The following is an 18439-nucleotide window of genomic DNA, read 5'->3' on the forward strand; positions in this document are numbered from 1 at the left end:
TAACACATACTTCAAGGCATGATAAAAGAGTCTGGTGGTCATAGTGAACACCGTAACAGGCGAAAAAAATTATGCAGTCTGACTTATGCTTTAGCTCTTCCCTCTGTGTACATGTGGGTATACTCACAGTGACACCACCGCATATATACAATAAATCTTCCCACAGTCTAAGTCTTTTGACATTTCGAGCTGCTTTCAGTCTCTGATTCTAAGAATTTTCAGTTAGTTGCTGCAGCATAGAGGAAATAAAGCATTGAAAAGAAGATAATTTTAGAATGTGCTGAGATGTTGCAGGAAATTGTTTTCAAACTTGCAACATGACACAAAGTCAAAATGTATGAATCAGTCACATGCATGTCAGCCCACGTGCCGTAAGATGCCTGTTTGAAAACACATGGTCCATGTTCAGATGTCACGTGCATTATTGTGGAGCACAGCTTCTCCATGGTTACCAAACAACTTTGTTTGTCACATTAATAACTACGTATTACCAACATGTCCCAGTTACACGACTCACTTATTTACAAAAACAACCCCAGACATTTAACCCTTATTACTTTATGTATCAACAAAAGAATGAGTGTGAAGGTTTGTATGATGTCTCAGAGGAGTGGAGACATATTGCAACAATTTCATGAAAATAAAACCCTCGTGAAAACATTGGACTTGGGATTTCAGTTTAGCCTTTGGTTCATCATCCACAAACAAGCATTATCAAAAAGCCATACAGCAGTCAGTTTATGCCTGGGTCAGCCTTTTTTGCCATTACACAACAAATGCTGGCTATATTGAATGGTTTCCAGAATCTTAAGATCATTGTTTCACGCTACTTGAAAAGGATTAAAAAAAAAACAAAGTCCCACATGTTTAATGAGCAGATGCTGTGGCAATAGTCCATCAACTTGATGGACACTTTGCTTCTTGTTAAGTTACTTTTTGATTGAGCTGGAGTCTGAAGAAAGAAAGGATGAAGGCTGTTTACTTCCAGGCGACAAACCTTCAAGTACCTTTTTCATCAAATAAGGCAAAGCTGTGCCACCAGCCTTAAAAGCCAATTTTATTCTTCTTTTCCTTCCCTGCTTTTGAATAACACAGTTTCCTCTTAAGGGAAAAACATGCCTTGCATCAAGTTTACGTTGCATACTGTATTGCCTTCTCTATCACCATCGCTGAATCTATAGTAAAAATGTCTGCTCATTTCCTTTCAGGTTGATGAAATCTACCATGATGAATCACTGGGGACCAACATCAACATTGTCCTAGTGCGCATGATAATGGTTGGGTACAGACAGGTGAGTGTTCTGTGTTCAGATGCACGTATGGGCCATGGTCAGAAAAGAGCTTTAAACAGGAGAAAAGTTCAGATCACAGTGCACATGAGAAAAAAATATGAAAACTTGTTGGGGATACTTGAGTGCACAACTTTTTTCTCCTCTGCGCAGAGAGGTTGGAGAGCAGTGCGCAATTATGCAATAAACCCCCTTAGAGGGAACAGTGGTCAGGAGGTCGGCGCAGTTTTGTTTCACAGTTTCATTCAGAAACATTCCAGTGAGCTGATTGATCTGGAGCATTTATTAGCCGTATGTCTGAGGTCAGAGGAGACTGTGCTGTTAATATTTCATGAACTAAAGTCCCGTTAGTTTAGAAACAGCTCCAGCTGTGCGAGAAGTGCTTTTACGTTCGCATGGACATGTGGGGCAGCCTGCTGCCTGTCTCCCTCTCTATCAGGCTACGTGAGGCAAAAACACAAGCACTGACTACAGACAGATATGAGAAGAGGAAAAACATAATTTGGTGTTGATGAGGAAGATGTTTTTGCTTCCCTGTCTGCTCTAAAACTCGGGACCGGCGAGTGTTTTGACCGGTCAGATGTGTGCTCGAAGCGAAACTTTGAAAAAAATCGACCACGGTTCGGAAAAATATCTGCCGTAGTTGGTGTGGAAGCTTGCATTAACTTGCTACATGTTCAAAAAATAAATATTTCATGTGAATTATTCGCACGAAAAAAATCACGTTTGGTGTGTAAAGGCCTTGACTCTGTGACTGTAGAGTGGTTATCAGAGAAAAAGAGGTAAAGACTCTTTCTGTGCAGGGTTGCTTTGCTATGCAATAGGATAAACCCCCATCACTCAGGCTGACATTTACTTGATGGATACAGATTTTGCCCCAAGGCCAAAGTATTTGATTTTCAAAGAGGTGCAAGCTAAAGACATGAAGCCATGCCAGCCCCTTTAGGACCAAGCTAAGTTTGGTGACCATTTTTCTGATAGCTACTGCAAAGTTTCAACTGTTGACTTTTTTCCTGTGTTTGTAAAAGTACTAGATCACTGCACCTTAACACTGTCTGCACTGTCTGGTTTGCTCTTGTGTCACATATTATAAATAGCACTAAATAAGCTATAACCTAGTGTAGGCTTATAATGATATGTAGTGTTGGGTGTGCACGTCCATCTCTTCTTCAACACCTTTTAATTTGCATAAAAGCCTCTTGTTACTTAGAAACTGGATTATTTTATCTCTAGTTGCAAAAGCAGCTGTTGACAAAGAAGGAGTTAGATGACCTCAGACATGATGAGCGTATCATAGCAGGAAAGATAGACAATGTCCTGGAGGCTCCTTTGAAGGCTTTAATTTGTCTTTCTTTGAAGCACTCTCTGTGAGAGCAATGATGTTTTTTAGATAATAACATTGTTTAAACCCAGAATGAGTTTAGTTTTTGAATTGGATGGGGGATTTTTTTAAGCAGCAAGCTCCAGTGTTTTCAAAGTTGAAGTGAAAAAAACTGCAGCTCCTTGAGTGTCCACCTGAGGTAGGCTCAAAAGCAAATGAATGCCCTTTAGGTCTCATATTATAATGTTAACTACAACCTGGTTTCTGAATAAAAATGAGGCATCAGTTGCTTTTTCTTATGGACCGTAGATTTTTCATAACTCCTCTGTTTTGATTTTATTAACTCTAAGAGTTGTTCAAACATGTTGTTCAAATGTAAGGTGTTTATGTTTATGGATAAATTACTGCTGACATGGCATGTTCTTTATAGCATGTTACAGTAGCATATGTGGATGGGAATTATTTTTGAAAAGACTAATCATGTTCAATTTACAGGTTATATCCTGAGCTGCACACAGGGGGGTTTGCTCATCATTTCATAATTTGTATGGTAATCAGACAGTAAAGGGGAGGTTCAGTAAAGGGCAGTTGAAGGTTGGATGTGTGAGGCACACCACCAAACAGGTTATTTATTAAAACATAGTTTTCATTTTTACCGTCTTGTAATGTACAAATCATTTCTCAGTTCCAGTAAGAAAGTCAGTCCTTTCATCTCATCCATTTGAAATCACTGAAGAGACTACTCGAGGATCTGTCTGTAATCATTTTCTTGTGGATCGTCTTTTTTGCTGCTACTGTGAATGATTGCTGCAGGTATCTGGAACATCCTGTAATTTCCCCTGGCAGATCACCTTGATAAAGTGATATTAAAGTCAAAGGAGGCGCTCTCCAAGATTGAGTTGTGTAATTGCACAATCTTTTCAAATGTATCCTTGGGTATCTCCAGCAAATGGGTGCTGGCTTTCCCTCCAACATTCACAGGTGTCAGATAAATGGTACTTTATATAATGTAGGAGTGATAAAATAGCAAACCTGATTCAACAATGAAGCTAGCACTTTTTTTTTTTTTTAATGTCAGAAGCATTTGAGACCTTGGGTCATTGCCTTTGCCATTAAAGCTATGAATCACAGCCATCATTCTTTTGAAAGGGGAATTACTTTTCTATATTTTTTTGTAACTAAAGGTGTTCTGCAGGGTTCAATTTTAGGCCTGCTTGAATTTTTCTCCTTACATTAATAATTTTGGCACTTCTCTTCCATGGGCACATCTGTATGTTCATGATACTCCACTTTTTTGTTTTGCTGATACTAAATCTTGCATTTAAGATGTTAGAACTGTCATTTAACATTTTTTGAAAGGTTTTAAATGGGCAAGAAAAAACTGGAAAAGCACTGAAATGCTCAAAAATACCTGGGACATCCCACAGATGACTGGGTTAATGGTTAATGGGTGACAGTAACATGATGAGCTTTGAAAGGTTTTCAATTTGATTGACAGCATGAGTTAATGAGCATTTTTTCCTCAGTATGCAATTGCAAGGAATTTGAAGATTTCACCATCTATAGTGTATAATATCATCAAAAGATTAGCATTAGGGACGCAGGTGGCCTAGTGGTTAAAGGCGCGCCCCATGTATGTGGGCGGCTCGGGTTCGAATCTGGCTTGTGGCCTTTTCCCACATGTCTCTCCCAACTCTCTAGTCCCTGTTTCCAACTCTATCTACTGTCCTCCTCTATCAAATGAAGGCATAAAAAGCCCAAAATAAACCTAAAAAAAAAAATAAGATTAACATTAAATACTAGGGGTAGATCGAGACTTTTATCTCACAAGACGAGACGAGATTTTACACTTTTTTAATTTTGAAAAAAAAAACACATGGGTGGATATTATGCCATTTATACAAGTCATAATTGCAAAGCATTCAGATCTATTCAGAAATGTTTAAACAAACTCCTCTTGAACTGAATAGGCTATCAATGCTTACACACAGTTTGTCTCATCTAACTCTGACTCAGACTGTATATTTTAATGGTCTTCAAATCAAATCTTTCATTTTTATAATCTACTACATCTTTATTTTACTACACTATGTACTCATTGCTACAATTACAATTAAATTAATTAAAGCATTTAGATAATATTCAAAGTACTTTAAACACTGGTAACACCAGACTGTTATCTAAAGAGCTGCACCAGTAAAATTAAACTATGTCTTGTTCTGTTCAAATGACCTGTTCCACAATGTCCCAGCATTTTAGGATTTGGGTCTTTAACAGCATTTTTTTTTTACATAACTGTTTAGACTCTGTTAAGTATATACTCCCAGTCTGATGATTTTAATTTCCTTTTATCAATCTCTGTTTTTCAGTTGCTTTGCATTCTCTTTTGAATTTCTTCTGTAATTTACCAGATGAGATGATTTCTTGAGTTTATAAAAGATTGATTGATTTCACAGTATGAGTAATAAAACTTGTTGCATCTTGTGTCTTTTTTTTTGTTTTGTTTTTTTAATGCAGTCTATAAGTCTGATCGAGCGTGGCAACCCATCCCGCAGCCTGGAGCAGGTGTGCCGATGGGCCAACACGCAGCAGCGTCGCGACCCCGACCACAACGAGTACCACGACCACGCCATCTTCCTCACAAGGCAAGATTTTGGTCCCGCAGGTATGCAAGGTACTGTATTTTATCTCGATCGAGGACTGTGCAGAGTGAGTGCTGATATCTACTTCCATTCACAAAGGGGTTGGCTTCAAGTCTTGCCCAGGTAAGGTGGATTGGAAACTTTAAAAGAGGAGGCTGCAGCTGAGGTCCCCTTACAAAGTCTGGGACTTCAGAGGAAAAAAAAATTCCTGTGTAGCTTTCCAAAACCTTGCTGACTTGACATTGATGCCACCCTGGATATGAAACAACTGATATTGTTGAAGGAGGTTTTTGGCATGTAGACAAAAATCAGAAAGGGGATAGCTTAATAAATGTTTTTAAGATAACTCCTTATTCCTAATATCACATGTATGCTGTCTTTAAGAGGAGTTTTGTACCATACATGTTCTATGAGTGTTTAAGTTTGCCTAATGCTGTATTTTTTCTTTTCAGCCCTTCAAAACAAAATTTGAAGTGAGCAGCCTAAACACCAGATAAACTGTGAACAAACATCCCCTGTGCCCAAGTTCAATGACTGAGTGTATTTTTAACTTTTTAAGCTTAAGTGTCATGTTTAGAGGACAACCCGAGGCTACCTGGTTTGCTTGTCACACCTCCAGATGTTGCCATAGCTGCCGTTGTTTTGTGTTCATAACAAGGCCCAGTCGCCATGGCACCTTGTGCTGTGGTACTGTGTGTCGGGGGTCACGAGGAGACATCGCACTCCCTTGTCAGAGTTTAGGTGTGAGATGGTAGATTCTCTATCCAAATGCAGATATTCAGCTGTGGGATGAATAGGAGAAAATTTGTTGGTTTTCATGGAGAACATCAATAAAACAAGTGCAATCCAGAGTCCCAAAAACTTTTGGCACTGTGTAAAGTGTAAATAAAAACAAATGGAATGATCTGCAAATCTCCTACATCCATATTCTGTTCACAATAGAACATAAACTACACATCAGATGTTGAAACTGAGACATTTTTACATTTCATGAAAACTGTTAACTCATTTTGAATTAAATGGCAGCAACACATCTCAGAAAAGTAGAAACGGAGCAACAAAAATAAGTGGTACAAATGAAAAACAGCTGGAAGGGCATTTAGCAACTAATTAGTGTACAGGTCAGTAACATGACTGGGTATAAAAGAAACATTTCAGCTAGACAGAGTCTCTCAGAAGTAAACATGAGCATATGTTCACCAATCTACAAAAAACTATCTGATAATTGTAGAACAATCTCAAAAAATGTTCCTCAATGAAAAATTGCACAGATGTTAAATAGCCCACCATCTATAGTACATCATGCATCTGGATAAATCTTGGTGGGCAAGGAACAGGGCCAAAGGTCAGTATGGGATGCTTTTAATTTTTTAGGCCCCTAGACGGTACTGCATTAAAAACAGAATTATTCAGTACTGAAAAGAACTGCATATGCTCAGAAATACTTCCAGAAATGATTGTCCATCTGCAAAGTTCACTATGCCATCCACAAATTCAATTTAAAGCTGTATCATGCAAAGAAGATGCCATCCTCTGTGGGCCCAAGCTCATCTAAAATGGACTTGGGTAAAATGGAAAACTGTTCTGTGGTCAGATTAATCAAAATAAGAAGTACTGTTTGAAAACTACAGTCACCAAGTCCTGTGGACTAAAGAGAAGAGAAACCATCCAGCTCGTTATCAGCGCACAGCTCGAAAGCCTGCATCTCTGATGGTATGGGGTTGCATGACTTCCCATGGTGTGGACAGCTTACACATCTGGAGAGGCACTATCAATGCAGAAAAGTATATCATGGTTTTAGATCAATATACTCCCATCTAGACGATGTCTCTTTCAGAGAAGGCCTTGCATATTTCAGCTAAACCACATCCATCACAACAGCATGGCTTCACAGTAGAAGAGTCCAGGTGCTGAGCTGGCCAGCCTGCAGTCCAGACCAATAACCAAAAGAAAACATACTGCGCATTATAGCATGAAAAATCCAGCAAAGAAGACCCAAGAATGTCTAGCAGCTAGAATCCTACATCAGACAAGAATGGGAAAACATTCCTCTCCCACAACTCAGCTGGTCCTCTCACGTTTACAGACTGTTGTTAAAAGAAGAGGGGATGTTACAGAATGGTAAACATGGTCTGTCTCTACTTTTTTGAGATGTGTTGCTGCCATCAAGTCAAAGTGAGGTAATATTTTTCTTGAAATGGACAATGTCTCGGTTTTACCTTCTGGCATGCTGTTTATGTTGTATTGTGAATGAAATACGAGTTTATGAGATTTGCAAATCCATGCATTCTGTTTCTTTTTGCATTTAACACAGCGCCACAACTTTTTTGGAATTGAGACTGTATATGGACTAAAGATGGCTAACCTTAAAGGGAGTAGTTCTTTAGATTTTGACTTAAGTGGGTTGGCTTTGTGTCCAAAAAGTGAGCCAGAGTCTGATAGAATGATTGTGTTTTTGACTGTGACTGGCACGTATGCTAATAGGTTGTCAGCAAACAATGAATGCTAGTGTTTATCCAATCTTAGACCTTTTTATCAGGTCCAAGTGGGGTCTTAGTATCCCAAAAATTGAAAAAAGAAGTCTGGTAGAATAATTTCATTAAAGATGTGTTTTCAACTGTGTCTGGTACATATAATAACAGGTCGTCAGCCAAAAGTGAATGCTAGTGTTTATCTAATGTTCAACATTTTTATCTAGCTGAGGTGAGTTGTCTTTTGATCCCAAGAATGAGCAAAGTCTGGTAAGATGAATGTATAAAATATGTTTTCCACTGTGTCTAGCACATATAATAATAGGTTGTCAGCCAACAATGAATCCTAGTGTTTATCCAGTCACACACTTTTATTCAACTAAAGTTGGTTGTTTTTGTATCCCAAAAATGCAACAACAATGAATGCTAGTGTTAAATGAATCTCAAACACTTCACATCTTGAGATGAGATCAAATTTTGTTTAGTTTGTTGTCTTAGACAGATATTTTCATTTGTGTCTCATAAATTGAAAACATATTTTTCAGCAAAAAAAGATGACTTTAGTTCCTCACCGCCAAAGTAAATACTACAAAAAAAGGTGGAGGTTCCATGACAAAAGCCAACGGTGATGTGAGGTGGGCCGTGGTGCACAGAGAGCTTAAAATGTCCCTGTCTAGTGCTGGAATCAGTGCAAAATAGATTGGATAAAAATGAAGTGTCTTCATTGGGGTTGTTGGCAGCAACATGTTAAATGTAATGTAATTAATTCCCAAAATAAGCCCATTATTTTTTTTTTTGCCTCTTTAAATCACCTACTATTTTTTCTCCTTTTGACTGAGGCACCATAATTTCCCTGCTACTGCAGCGATGTAGGAAAATGACACAGCTGCATGTTATAATGGCTCATTTCACATCAAAAATCTCCAGACAGCTCAATCAGAAGTAATACCATATGTGCCTTGTGTCAATCAGATAAAAATGTCACAGACTTGCTTCAAGTTTGAGCTTCCAGCTACAAGCTCAGCATGCAGGAACAGCTAATCTAACTGAGTGGGGAAATGGGACTCAAAAAAAGAACTTTTCCCTTGTCAAATAATGCTACCAGAACAAACTGAATTTATATTAGATCACTACTCACTCTCTATTCATTGTAAGAGAATAGGATTTCAAGGAAGGCTCATCTTAGTGGATGATTCTCCTTTACCAATTAATGCCCACTGTTCAGAATCCCTCTAAAACAACTCTACTTGATGCATTTGGAAGTGGTAAGGAAAGTCTGTGATAAATCCTCAAAGATTTTAGAGGAAGCACATCTCAATAGATGGATAGCCCCTATCAAATAATGATCCCTGCACATCACAGAGCGGCATGATAGCACATCTAGATGAGAAGCACTGTTCATTTGAACAGACATCATTTTCTGTCAAGTTAATTTCAGGAAAAAATACCTTCAATGTGTCAAAATAAAAGCAGGTTTTTATTCAAAAAGGAAGTCCCTTAGCTTAATACATGCAAACAAAATAAATCAGTTTCTTTGTTAAATGTCTTATGTCTAAATACCCAAAACAACCAATGAGAGCAGCTGAACAGGAGGCACCAACTGGATATTGCATACTTTTACATCTCACAAAAGAGTCTGTTCAGAAGATTATAAGATGAAAAATCTTTTGAAACTGTCCTCAGGTCTGTGCTGCCACTTTTTAAAGAATTTGTTGAGATTTGAAAATCAACCAGTGTGGTTGGCCTTAAGTGAAAGCCCGGAAAAGTTCAAAAGCTGTTGCATCAACCAAGGATCTTTGAACATTTTTACATGCATACCTGCATATATCTTCAAGTGCTACTGTGTTTGGCTTCAAAAATAAAACATAAACTATATTTTACAGTTTAAAAAAACCCTGAATCTGCCTCACATCTCAGTTTCATGGTTTCAGGCTACACTGTTGTAGTGGCCTGTAATTTTACTTAAAAAGAGATATGGTTATAGCTTGATTATAACTGGACTTCTGGCAATGGCCTAGTACACAAGGACAGCAGGAGAATTCATTTATTGAGAGGAACGTGTTTGTTTGCCAAAGCTACATAGCTCAGGTTGCCATGTTAACTATATAGCAATTATAGTTGCATAGCTATGTTGCATAAATAGCTAGTGAAGCTACATTATCTACGTAGCTATGTTACCTTCATAGATATGTAAGCTGTATTAGCCTGTGCTTCTTCTCCCACAGCCAATGTAAGTACATTAGCTACATTAGCTTATAGTTCATTTACCACAGCTGACATAGCTATAATAGCTAAATAGCTACATTACCTACATAGGAACGTTAGCTGCATTAACTCATACTTTGTTTCCCAAAATGATTGTTGCTAAGTTAGTAGATGTATTTGCTAAAGCTAATGGAGCCAAACCAAGTCACAGTTCATGTAATTATGTCTAAAACAGGTCTAAACATAATTTAATCCCAGGTTAAATTTATGAAATGTTGCCTAGTCTGTTATGTTTGCAATGTGCTTATTTTTATGATCAGAAAGAAAATCAGAGAAAAGAAACTTCTAAAATGTAACGGCAATTTTTGTTTATTCAGTTCCGACAGAGGTGGCTTCTCACAGTAGGGGTCTGCAAGAGGGGGCGTCTGAGATTTTCAGTCTCATGATTTGACCCTTTCTAAATGCATGTAAATTATTACATGCTGCTTCACTGTAAAAATTGACTTGGTGGTTTGAAATTGTAGGATAACAGGGTTTTACACATGCAGTTAATGACTTTTATAAGTTAGATTGAGCTTTTAGTCACAGTTTTTTTCAAATTAGTGAATTCACAGCCATAGTTTTAACTGTTTATGAGTTAGTCACTTTCATAAATGCCCTCTATTTCAAATGACAGTTCTCACTTTTAGACTTAAAGTTGGGTGTCTGAGTTTAACAGCCTTCCAGGAAGACCACTTTTCCCCTCTTTATTGATATCAGCAGTAGAGAAATTTTTTTTTTTGCCCTTAGCTGCTGCTGCTGCACCTTTTCGCTTCAATGTGCAAAGCTCCCACTGGCCTCTTCATGGGAATGTAATCTACATTCTCTTGAAATCCTTTTATCTGCCTCTCAGATAAAGGGTCACAGTTGCTTACATGTTATACTTTCTCTTGTGGCACTAAATATGTTCATTGTGTTGTCATTCATCAGTACCACCATCAACAAGCTGGATCAAAAGTCACCGCAGGAGAAAAACACTGCTCTGACTGAAATAACTTGCTGTAGATGTCTCTCTTCATCATCACCACCGTCATTATCTGACATACTGTATATGTCTTCATCACCGGCTGTCTGTCTGCTGCATTTTCTGCTTTTTACCTGCATGCCAAAAGGTCTTCTGACGGTCAGAGAGCATGGAAATGGTCTGAAAGCCGCCCAAAAAAAAGGAACAACTGGCTTCTGATCCAAATCAAATGCACTAAGCTGAATCGCTGCACACCTCTTGATCGAGTCATGTTTAATATTTGTGCTTTGCTTAAAAAGTTTGCTGAATTATGAAATGTTTTGATGCCGGGCAGATGTCTGCTGGGGAACACTGCGAGAGGCTTCAAGCTTGCTGTTTACTTTTTGTCTGTTTCTATGTACAATTATGAATAATGACTGGCTTTGAGGATCTTAATCATAGTCAGTACTTGAATTTTATGTGTCCTATGTCAGGCATACCCACAGATTTACTTTGGAAAACGTCAAGGCTTTCACCTCTGAACACTACAGACACTACATCAATCTGTATTTAACACAGTTATGAGACATATAACACTGTTTCTCAGTTGTTTTCATTTGAGCCCAACCTATTTGCATCTAAAAAGAGCTGAGGCCCCCGGGTTCATAAATAAAAAAGTGATACATTGCCTTCAAAATGAAACATAAATTTTAATGTTTTTATTTTTTTAAATATCAAATACTTTTACATGAATTATTCATACGTGTTTATCGTGATTTTAGTTAGCTGAATCTAATCTTGAAAGTGCTCAAGTTTCTGAGCTACCGCATCTGTTCATTGTGAATCAGGCCCTGAGTGTTGAGGATAGTCACAGCTATGCTATTAACGAGTATAACAGCACAATCTTGAGTGGCATTTATACAATTGTACAAGAGAAAAACGTGTAAACAAGTGAACAGCAAGAAACGGTTCATATTTATATTTGTGCTCCAAAAACAAATAAAAAAACACTACAATAGTGTGCTAGTTTATTTTTGAGCTAGTCAAAAACTATTAAAGTCCCTGTAGAGTGATAAAAAACATCTGTATTTTGGGTTTGTTGTATGACTGGTCACTGTGTTTTGAACCATCAGGCCAAATTCCAGTCATGAAAATCATCTCTAAGTTAATAAAATTAAGCTTTAAAGTCATGAAAAATGAGGCAGTAACGTGTGCCCTAGGATGGTGTGGGTGTGTCGATTGAGTTGAAGCCACACCCACTCACGAGAAATGCAGTCCTCTCAAATTATAATAAATGCTACAACCTGACTGGAGGACTAATCGGTGTGCTTTACTCTACCTGTCAGTTCTCTGAGGGAATAGAAAGTGTCTATCATCAGATACTTTGCTAAACTTTAGCATCCTGATGCATGGATGCTTCTCAGCAGTGTCATGCCGTGGGGATGCTTCTCAGGAGCATCATGCCATGGGGATGCTTCTCAGCAGCATCATGATGTGGGGATGCTTCTCAGAAGCGTCATGATGTGGGGATGCTTCTCAGCAGCGTCATGCTGTGGGGATGCTTCTCAGCAGCATCATGATGTGGGGATGCTTCCCAGCAGTGTCATGCTGTGGGGATGCTTCTCAGCAGCGTCATGATGTGGGGATGCTTCTCAGAAGCGTCATGATGTGGGGATGCTTCTCAGCAGCGTCATGCTGTGGGGATGCTTCTCAGCAGCATCATGATGTGGGGATGCTTCTCAGAAGCGTCATGATGTGGGGATGCTTCTCAGCAGCATCATGATGTGGGGATGCTTCCCAGCAGTGTCATGCTGTGGGGATGCTTCTCAGCAGCGTCATGATGTGGGGATGCTTCTCAGCAGCGTCATGCTGTGGGGATGCTTCTCAGCAGCGTCATGATGTGGGGATGCTTCTCAGCAGCGTCATGCTGTGGGGATGCTTTTCAGCAGCCGGCCCTGGAAGGCTTGTAAAGGTTGATGGGAAAATAAATGCAACAACATATCTTAAAATCCTGGAGGATAATCTTCTTCAGTCTGACAGAGGACTAAAAAGGGTCAAACATCCCAGGGGGTGAATGCTGTTTTCATCTCTAAAGAGTCCCACTTTATTCCTCCACAACATCCATAGTGAAGGCAATGTCACAGGTGTAATAAACTAAATCTTTCTACAGTACTGTAAACTGGGCTTGTGATTATTTTGTTTCATTGACTGTTTTTGTTGTTACTTCAGAGTAGACAAAACTTTTCCCTGATGTTCCATGCCCGACCCCAGGTCAATGCCAGTGCCCTACAGAATGAATTTTTGTCTGTTTATACTGATCAAGTCTGCTTCTTGTCCTAACCTGAAGTGAAAGCACTTTTCTTACATTTTAGATGAGTCGTAAACATTTTCATGCTGTTAGCTGTGTCCTCAGGTTTTGCCAAATGGAGATAAGACAGAAGTGGAGAGAATGGAGTGACTCTGAGCGGAGGACAGAAGGCTCACTCGCCTGAGCTGTTTACATGGTCAGTCCTCTCTATGAAGCTGAGCAGTCAGCACTCAGAAAAGTCTTCTTCTGGGCTGAAGGGCATTCCCCTTTTTAAGCAAATAAACCTTATGGAGGGCAGATTTTGTTGACTAAACCCCCAGTTTAAGACAGAAAAAAGTTTCTTGACATGCTTTGAAAATGTGTATAACTCTTTAATAGAAGTAGATCGTTATCTAAATATCTAACTGTAAAACATGTTGGATTTACACATTCTTTAAAAGACACAGATCAAATTTACAATCAATATTTTCCCCTCAGGACAATCCAGACACAGACACATTTAATTTAACAAGTCTCCTTGAACAGCGGGAGCATGCTCCTGGGCTTTCTGTTTGTATACAGGAAATGTACAATTGAAGTGATGCTGGCACTGACCTACAGCTTCTATGAGGCTTTGTAAAAATGTCAGTGGTTTGTGGGAGTTGGAGTGAAAAGGCCACAGGGAAAGATGAACAAAAATACTTTTTATTTAGTTCCAGCAGCTTCTGTTTCTGGGAGTATTACTGGCTTTCAAATATTATTGCACAAAAATTAATACAGCTGATGTTATAAATGGAAGAAAAATACATACATTGTCATGCAAATATTTTTTCATAGACTGTTTTATTAGTATTTTTCTTGTTTTTTATTTTGGAAGTAAATGAGGCTGATAGGCAAATCTAGTTTTAAGGTTCCTGGTGCATCAGTGTTTATTGCTGCTGTCTTAACACAAGCAGATGAAAATAAAACAATGTAAACATATTTCATTATACAGTTGTATGTTTTGGGGGGGATCTATGATCACAAAAAAATATGAAGACAGCAATGATTTCGAAGAATATTTTATTGGTAACACTTTTTCAAACCCATCCTTTGATTTTCTTTCATCTTTTTACATTTACATGTGTCAGTAGACAGTAAGAAAACTCCTGTGACTCTGCCATGCATTCATCATTTCCCTGTATTCTGTGCACCACCCGCTCAATAACTCTTTCCCCTTCCCATCAGCCTCGGCATGGAGCATGACGGCCAGGGTAATCGTTGTGCAGATGAGACTAGTATGGGCAGCATCATGGCGCCGCTTGTCCAAGCAGCCTTCCACCGCTATCATTGGTCACGCTGCAGCAAGCAGGAGCTCAATCGATACATCCAGTATGTTCTGTGCTTTCTTATCTGAAAAACCTCTTTATTCAGCCTTGTTGTTTCATGATCATCTTTCTTCTTATCTGGTGTTTTTTGAAAGGTTTACACTAATTTTCATCTTTTCCTTCAGTTCTTACGACTGCCTGCTGGATGATCCTTTTGAACACAAGTGGCCCAGGCTTCCTGAGCTCCCTGGAATAAATTACTCGATGGATGAGCAGTGCCGCTTTGATTTTGGTGTTGGATATAAGATGTGCACAGCTGTAAGTCTTTCACAAGTCTGAGAATTATTGAGTTTTATTGACTGGAGTTATAACTATAGAAACTACACCAGGGGATGGCATAGAGGATCACAAGTGGGACTTGAACTGACAGTAAAATGATAATTGACAAAGAGAAAACCTATTTGGACTCTACTTTATTGATTTAATTGAGGAGTACTGAAACTGCAAGTAAAAATCAAATTTTATTGACATCAAAATAGAAATCCTAGACACCAAATTTAGGGTAATTTGTTGTTTTTATGATAAAAAATTGCATTAATTCTGATTCAGCACTCTGCTGCTGCTGGCAAAGCTTCACCTCCTTCACCCCAGCCTCCTCCTTTATAGCATAAAGCTTGTTGCACCCTCATATTCAGTTTCATTCTACTGAGGATTAATGAGTTCTGAACTAATTTATTGCATTCAATACGCATTATCATACATGTATCTTTCTATATGGGGGTTTCTAGCTATGCGCTCCTGGAAAGTCAAAGCATGCTGCTTGACTAACCCAGAGAGCATCTTTTGAGCAGAGCCTTCTCCACCATGTAGAACTGTATATCCGTTTTGCAATGAAATTGTCAAATGTATGCCAAGTAGAGCTGGGAAATTAATCGAAAAATAATCAAAACCAACATTTAGAGCCTCTAACCGACATAAACCTGCTGTGCCAGTTATTTCAGTTTTGTCCCCTGTAATTCTCTCTTTACTGATGCACCACCCCTTTAAAAAACAATACTGGCTCTGTAGTCACATGATAGGCAGCCAGGTGTTGCAAGGCATGTAGCCTGCTGGAAACCCAAGAGAAGAAGAAGTACTAGTCATTGCACTCCATCCCATCCAGTCCGCTAAAACTCAAACATGGAGCTGACTGTGCAACGCTGGTAGCAAAGTTATTTTCTACTTTTTATACAAAGTAAAATTTTACAAGTATTTTTCAGAACAAACAGAGTAGGAGGTTGGGGGTGGAATAATCATTCATTAATCATTATCGAGGTAAAAAGCTCAATTAATCATGATTTTGGTTTTTGCCATCATCGCCCAGCCCTAATGCCAAGGGTTCCTGACTGAACTGGAAGTTTAAATCAAGTTTATACTTTCTGAAACATGCTTGGGACAGTCACACTGGCTCATCCTTGCACAAAAATGCTGAACTTGAAAAGCGTAATTTCCTATATTCTGGTGTATTTTTGCACCAGTTTGGACTAAAAATGAAGTAAGTTAAGTGAAGCTTAGCATTAGTTCATGCTGGACACAGAAGTCAAACGCCTTGCTGTGATTAATTATCGCCTCCCAGTTCCTACAGCCAATCACAGCTCTTCCTCTCAACACAGCATTGTATTTGAATAAGTCTTACTTCCACTAATCCCTCCTTGCATTAATGCTGATGCACCACACTGCTGCTGCTAGTGGTGCTCCACCTCCTCCTTTATAGAATGAGCTTTTATATGTTTGGTTAAAAATTGTGAAAAAGGGGAGCAGGTGGCGTAGTGGTTAAAGGTGCTCCCCATGTATATGGGCGGCCCGGGATCGAATCCGGCCTGAGGCCCTGTACCGCATGTCTCTCCCCTGCTCTTGACCCTGTTTCAGACTCTATCCACTGTCCTTCTCTATCTAATAAAGGCACAAAAATGCCCAAAAATAAAATCTAAAAAAATTAATTTTAATTTTCCTTTGTTAATGTTTAATGCTTGGAATTAAAAAAAGGTATGTCACATCACTCACTCATAAATAATGCTTTGAATTTCTGTTTTTCTTTTAGTTCCGCACCTATGACCCATGCAAGCAGCTTTGGTGCAGTCACCCGGACAATCAGTACTTCTGTAAAACCAAAAAAGGCCCTCCAGTGGATGGAACAGAGTGTGCGCCTGGAAAGGTGAGAAGTGTCTCTAAATTGGCTGAGTTGCTTTTTTTCAGTGAAATAATTTCCAATAAGAGCTCTTTGAAGGGAAGTCAAAGAGTCTGGAACGGTTCCAAATGTCATGCCACTCAACTCTTTCGACTTTCTGTCTTTTATTTCCCGACTCTGTTTTATTCTCCTCTCTTTGTCGGATCTTTAGTGGTGCTTTAAGGGCCACTGCATCTGGAGAACCAGTCAGCAGCCTCAGGGCCACGATGGGAGCTGGGGCTCCTGGTCAAAGTATGGCTCCTGCTCTAGGACGTGCGGAGGTGGAGTCCGCTCCCGTAACAGGCAGTGCAACAATCCTCCGTGAGTACCGTGGCAGTGAGGAAACTTTTCAAGGCCAAATTTACTCTGCTCTTGTTCATCTAGCAGATGATGACACAACTTTTAAAGTGTTAAATCCTGGGAAAGAAAACCCCAAACTGACTTTAATAGATTTTTAAATAAACAAAACTCACTTTTAATTGTTGAAGAATATGAGCTATGATGAACCCAGGATATGTTTTGAAGCCTTCATCAAATTTAGACCCTTGTGAATTCTGATCTTTGAAACACAGGCTTTCACTGGCAGCCAGTTAGACTTTGTTCAAAGATAAATATCCTTGAAGACATCCTGATTTATAGCTAAAGAGACAAGCTCTGGATCTTTGGGAAATAACGAAGATGTAAAACGTCTTCAAAGTCATAACTTTGTTTTTCCTCATCCTTCAGGCCTGCCTATGGAGGAAGAGACTGCCCTGGCTCTGCTTTTGACTACCAGATGTGCAACACAGAGGAGTGTGCTGGACCGTACGAGGACTTCCGCGCTCAGCAGTGCATCCAGAGGAGCAACAAATACCACAAAAACATCAAACACACCTGGCTGCCGTATGAGCACCCAGATGGTGAGTATAAAGAGCCAAGCTGGCTCTGTTTTTAGGCTAAAATTCTTCATGCAGCACAACTAATGGACAGATGATATTTAAAGGGTTAGATTTAGGCTCATCCCGCTGATGTCTTTATCAGATTTGTTTAAAGACAGGTGTGTTTGCTTTATTATGCCTTTCAGAGGCTCGTAAGTGTGAGCTGAGCTGTAAGTCCAAGGAAACAGGAGAGGTGGTGTTCATGAACCAGGTGATGCATGATGGGACACGGTGCAGCTACTCAGACCCCTTCAGCGTGTGCGCTCGAGGAGAGTGTTTGGTATGTTTTTAATTAACTATGTGCAATCAAAAACAAAACTACAAACCCCAGCTCTGAAAAAGTTGGGACATTGTGTTCAATGTGAAACCAAAAAGATCAATTGAATACAGCACAAAGATGAGATATTTAATTTTCAAACTGATAAACTTAACAGTTTTTTGTAAAAATACATTTGCTGAATTTCATGTTGCAAACATATTTCAAAAAAGCTGGGACAGGAGGGAGAAATGTGGCAAAAAATTGGGAAACTGTTCTGTCTGCTCAATAGGAAACGGACTGCAGGAAAACAGACTAATATCCACTGAAGGGGGAATATTTGGACTTGACAGAGTTTCATACCATTTTCTAAAGATACAGTTGACTGTCGACATTAATATGTGGTTAATGATTAACTTTCCTGGCATTATATGGACCTGATTTTAAGTACACAAAGCTGAGCCTGAAGGCACACATCAGCCAGTTTGGATCAATAATTGACTTAAAGCTGGATCAATGTTGAAGTTTGTTAACACAAGGCTATGGATCAGCTGTT

General features: G+C 39.1%; 1 protein-coding gene across 1 annotated transcript in view; it reads left to right on the forward strand.

Moving 5' to 3' along the window:
* Positions 1–18439, forward strand: part of LOC121528620 (A disintegrin and metalloproteinase with thrombospondin motifs 14) — a 69874-nt gene that overhangs the window by 35809 nt on the left and 15626 nt on the right. Inside the window, exons 5-12 of the mRNA XM_041816134.1 lie at positions 1209–1292; positions 5128–5375; positions 14425–14568; positions 14690–14822; positions 16585–16698; positions 16883–17031; positions 17437–17609; positions 17774–17907. Of these exons, the coding sequence (XP_041672068.1) occupies positions 1209–1292; positions 5128–5375; positions 14425–14568; positions 14690–14822; positions 16585–16698; positions 16883–17031; positions 17437–17609; positions 17774–17907 (1179 nt within the window). The remainder of the gene's footprint in view (positions 1–1208; positions 1293–5127; positions 5376–14424; positions 14569–14689; positions 14823–16584; positions 16699–16882; positions 17032–17436; positions 17610–17773; positions 17908–18439) is intronic.

This window comes from Cheilinus undulatus, linkage group 20 (assembly GCF_018320785.1).
Source record: "Cheilinus undulatus linkage group 20, ASM1832078v1, whole genome shotgun sequence".
In the NCBI taxonomy this organism is placed as follows: domain Eukaryota; kingdom Metazoa; phylum Chordata; class Actinopteri; order Labriformes; family Labridae; genus Cheilinus; species Cheilinus undulatus.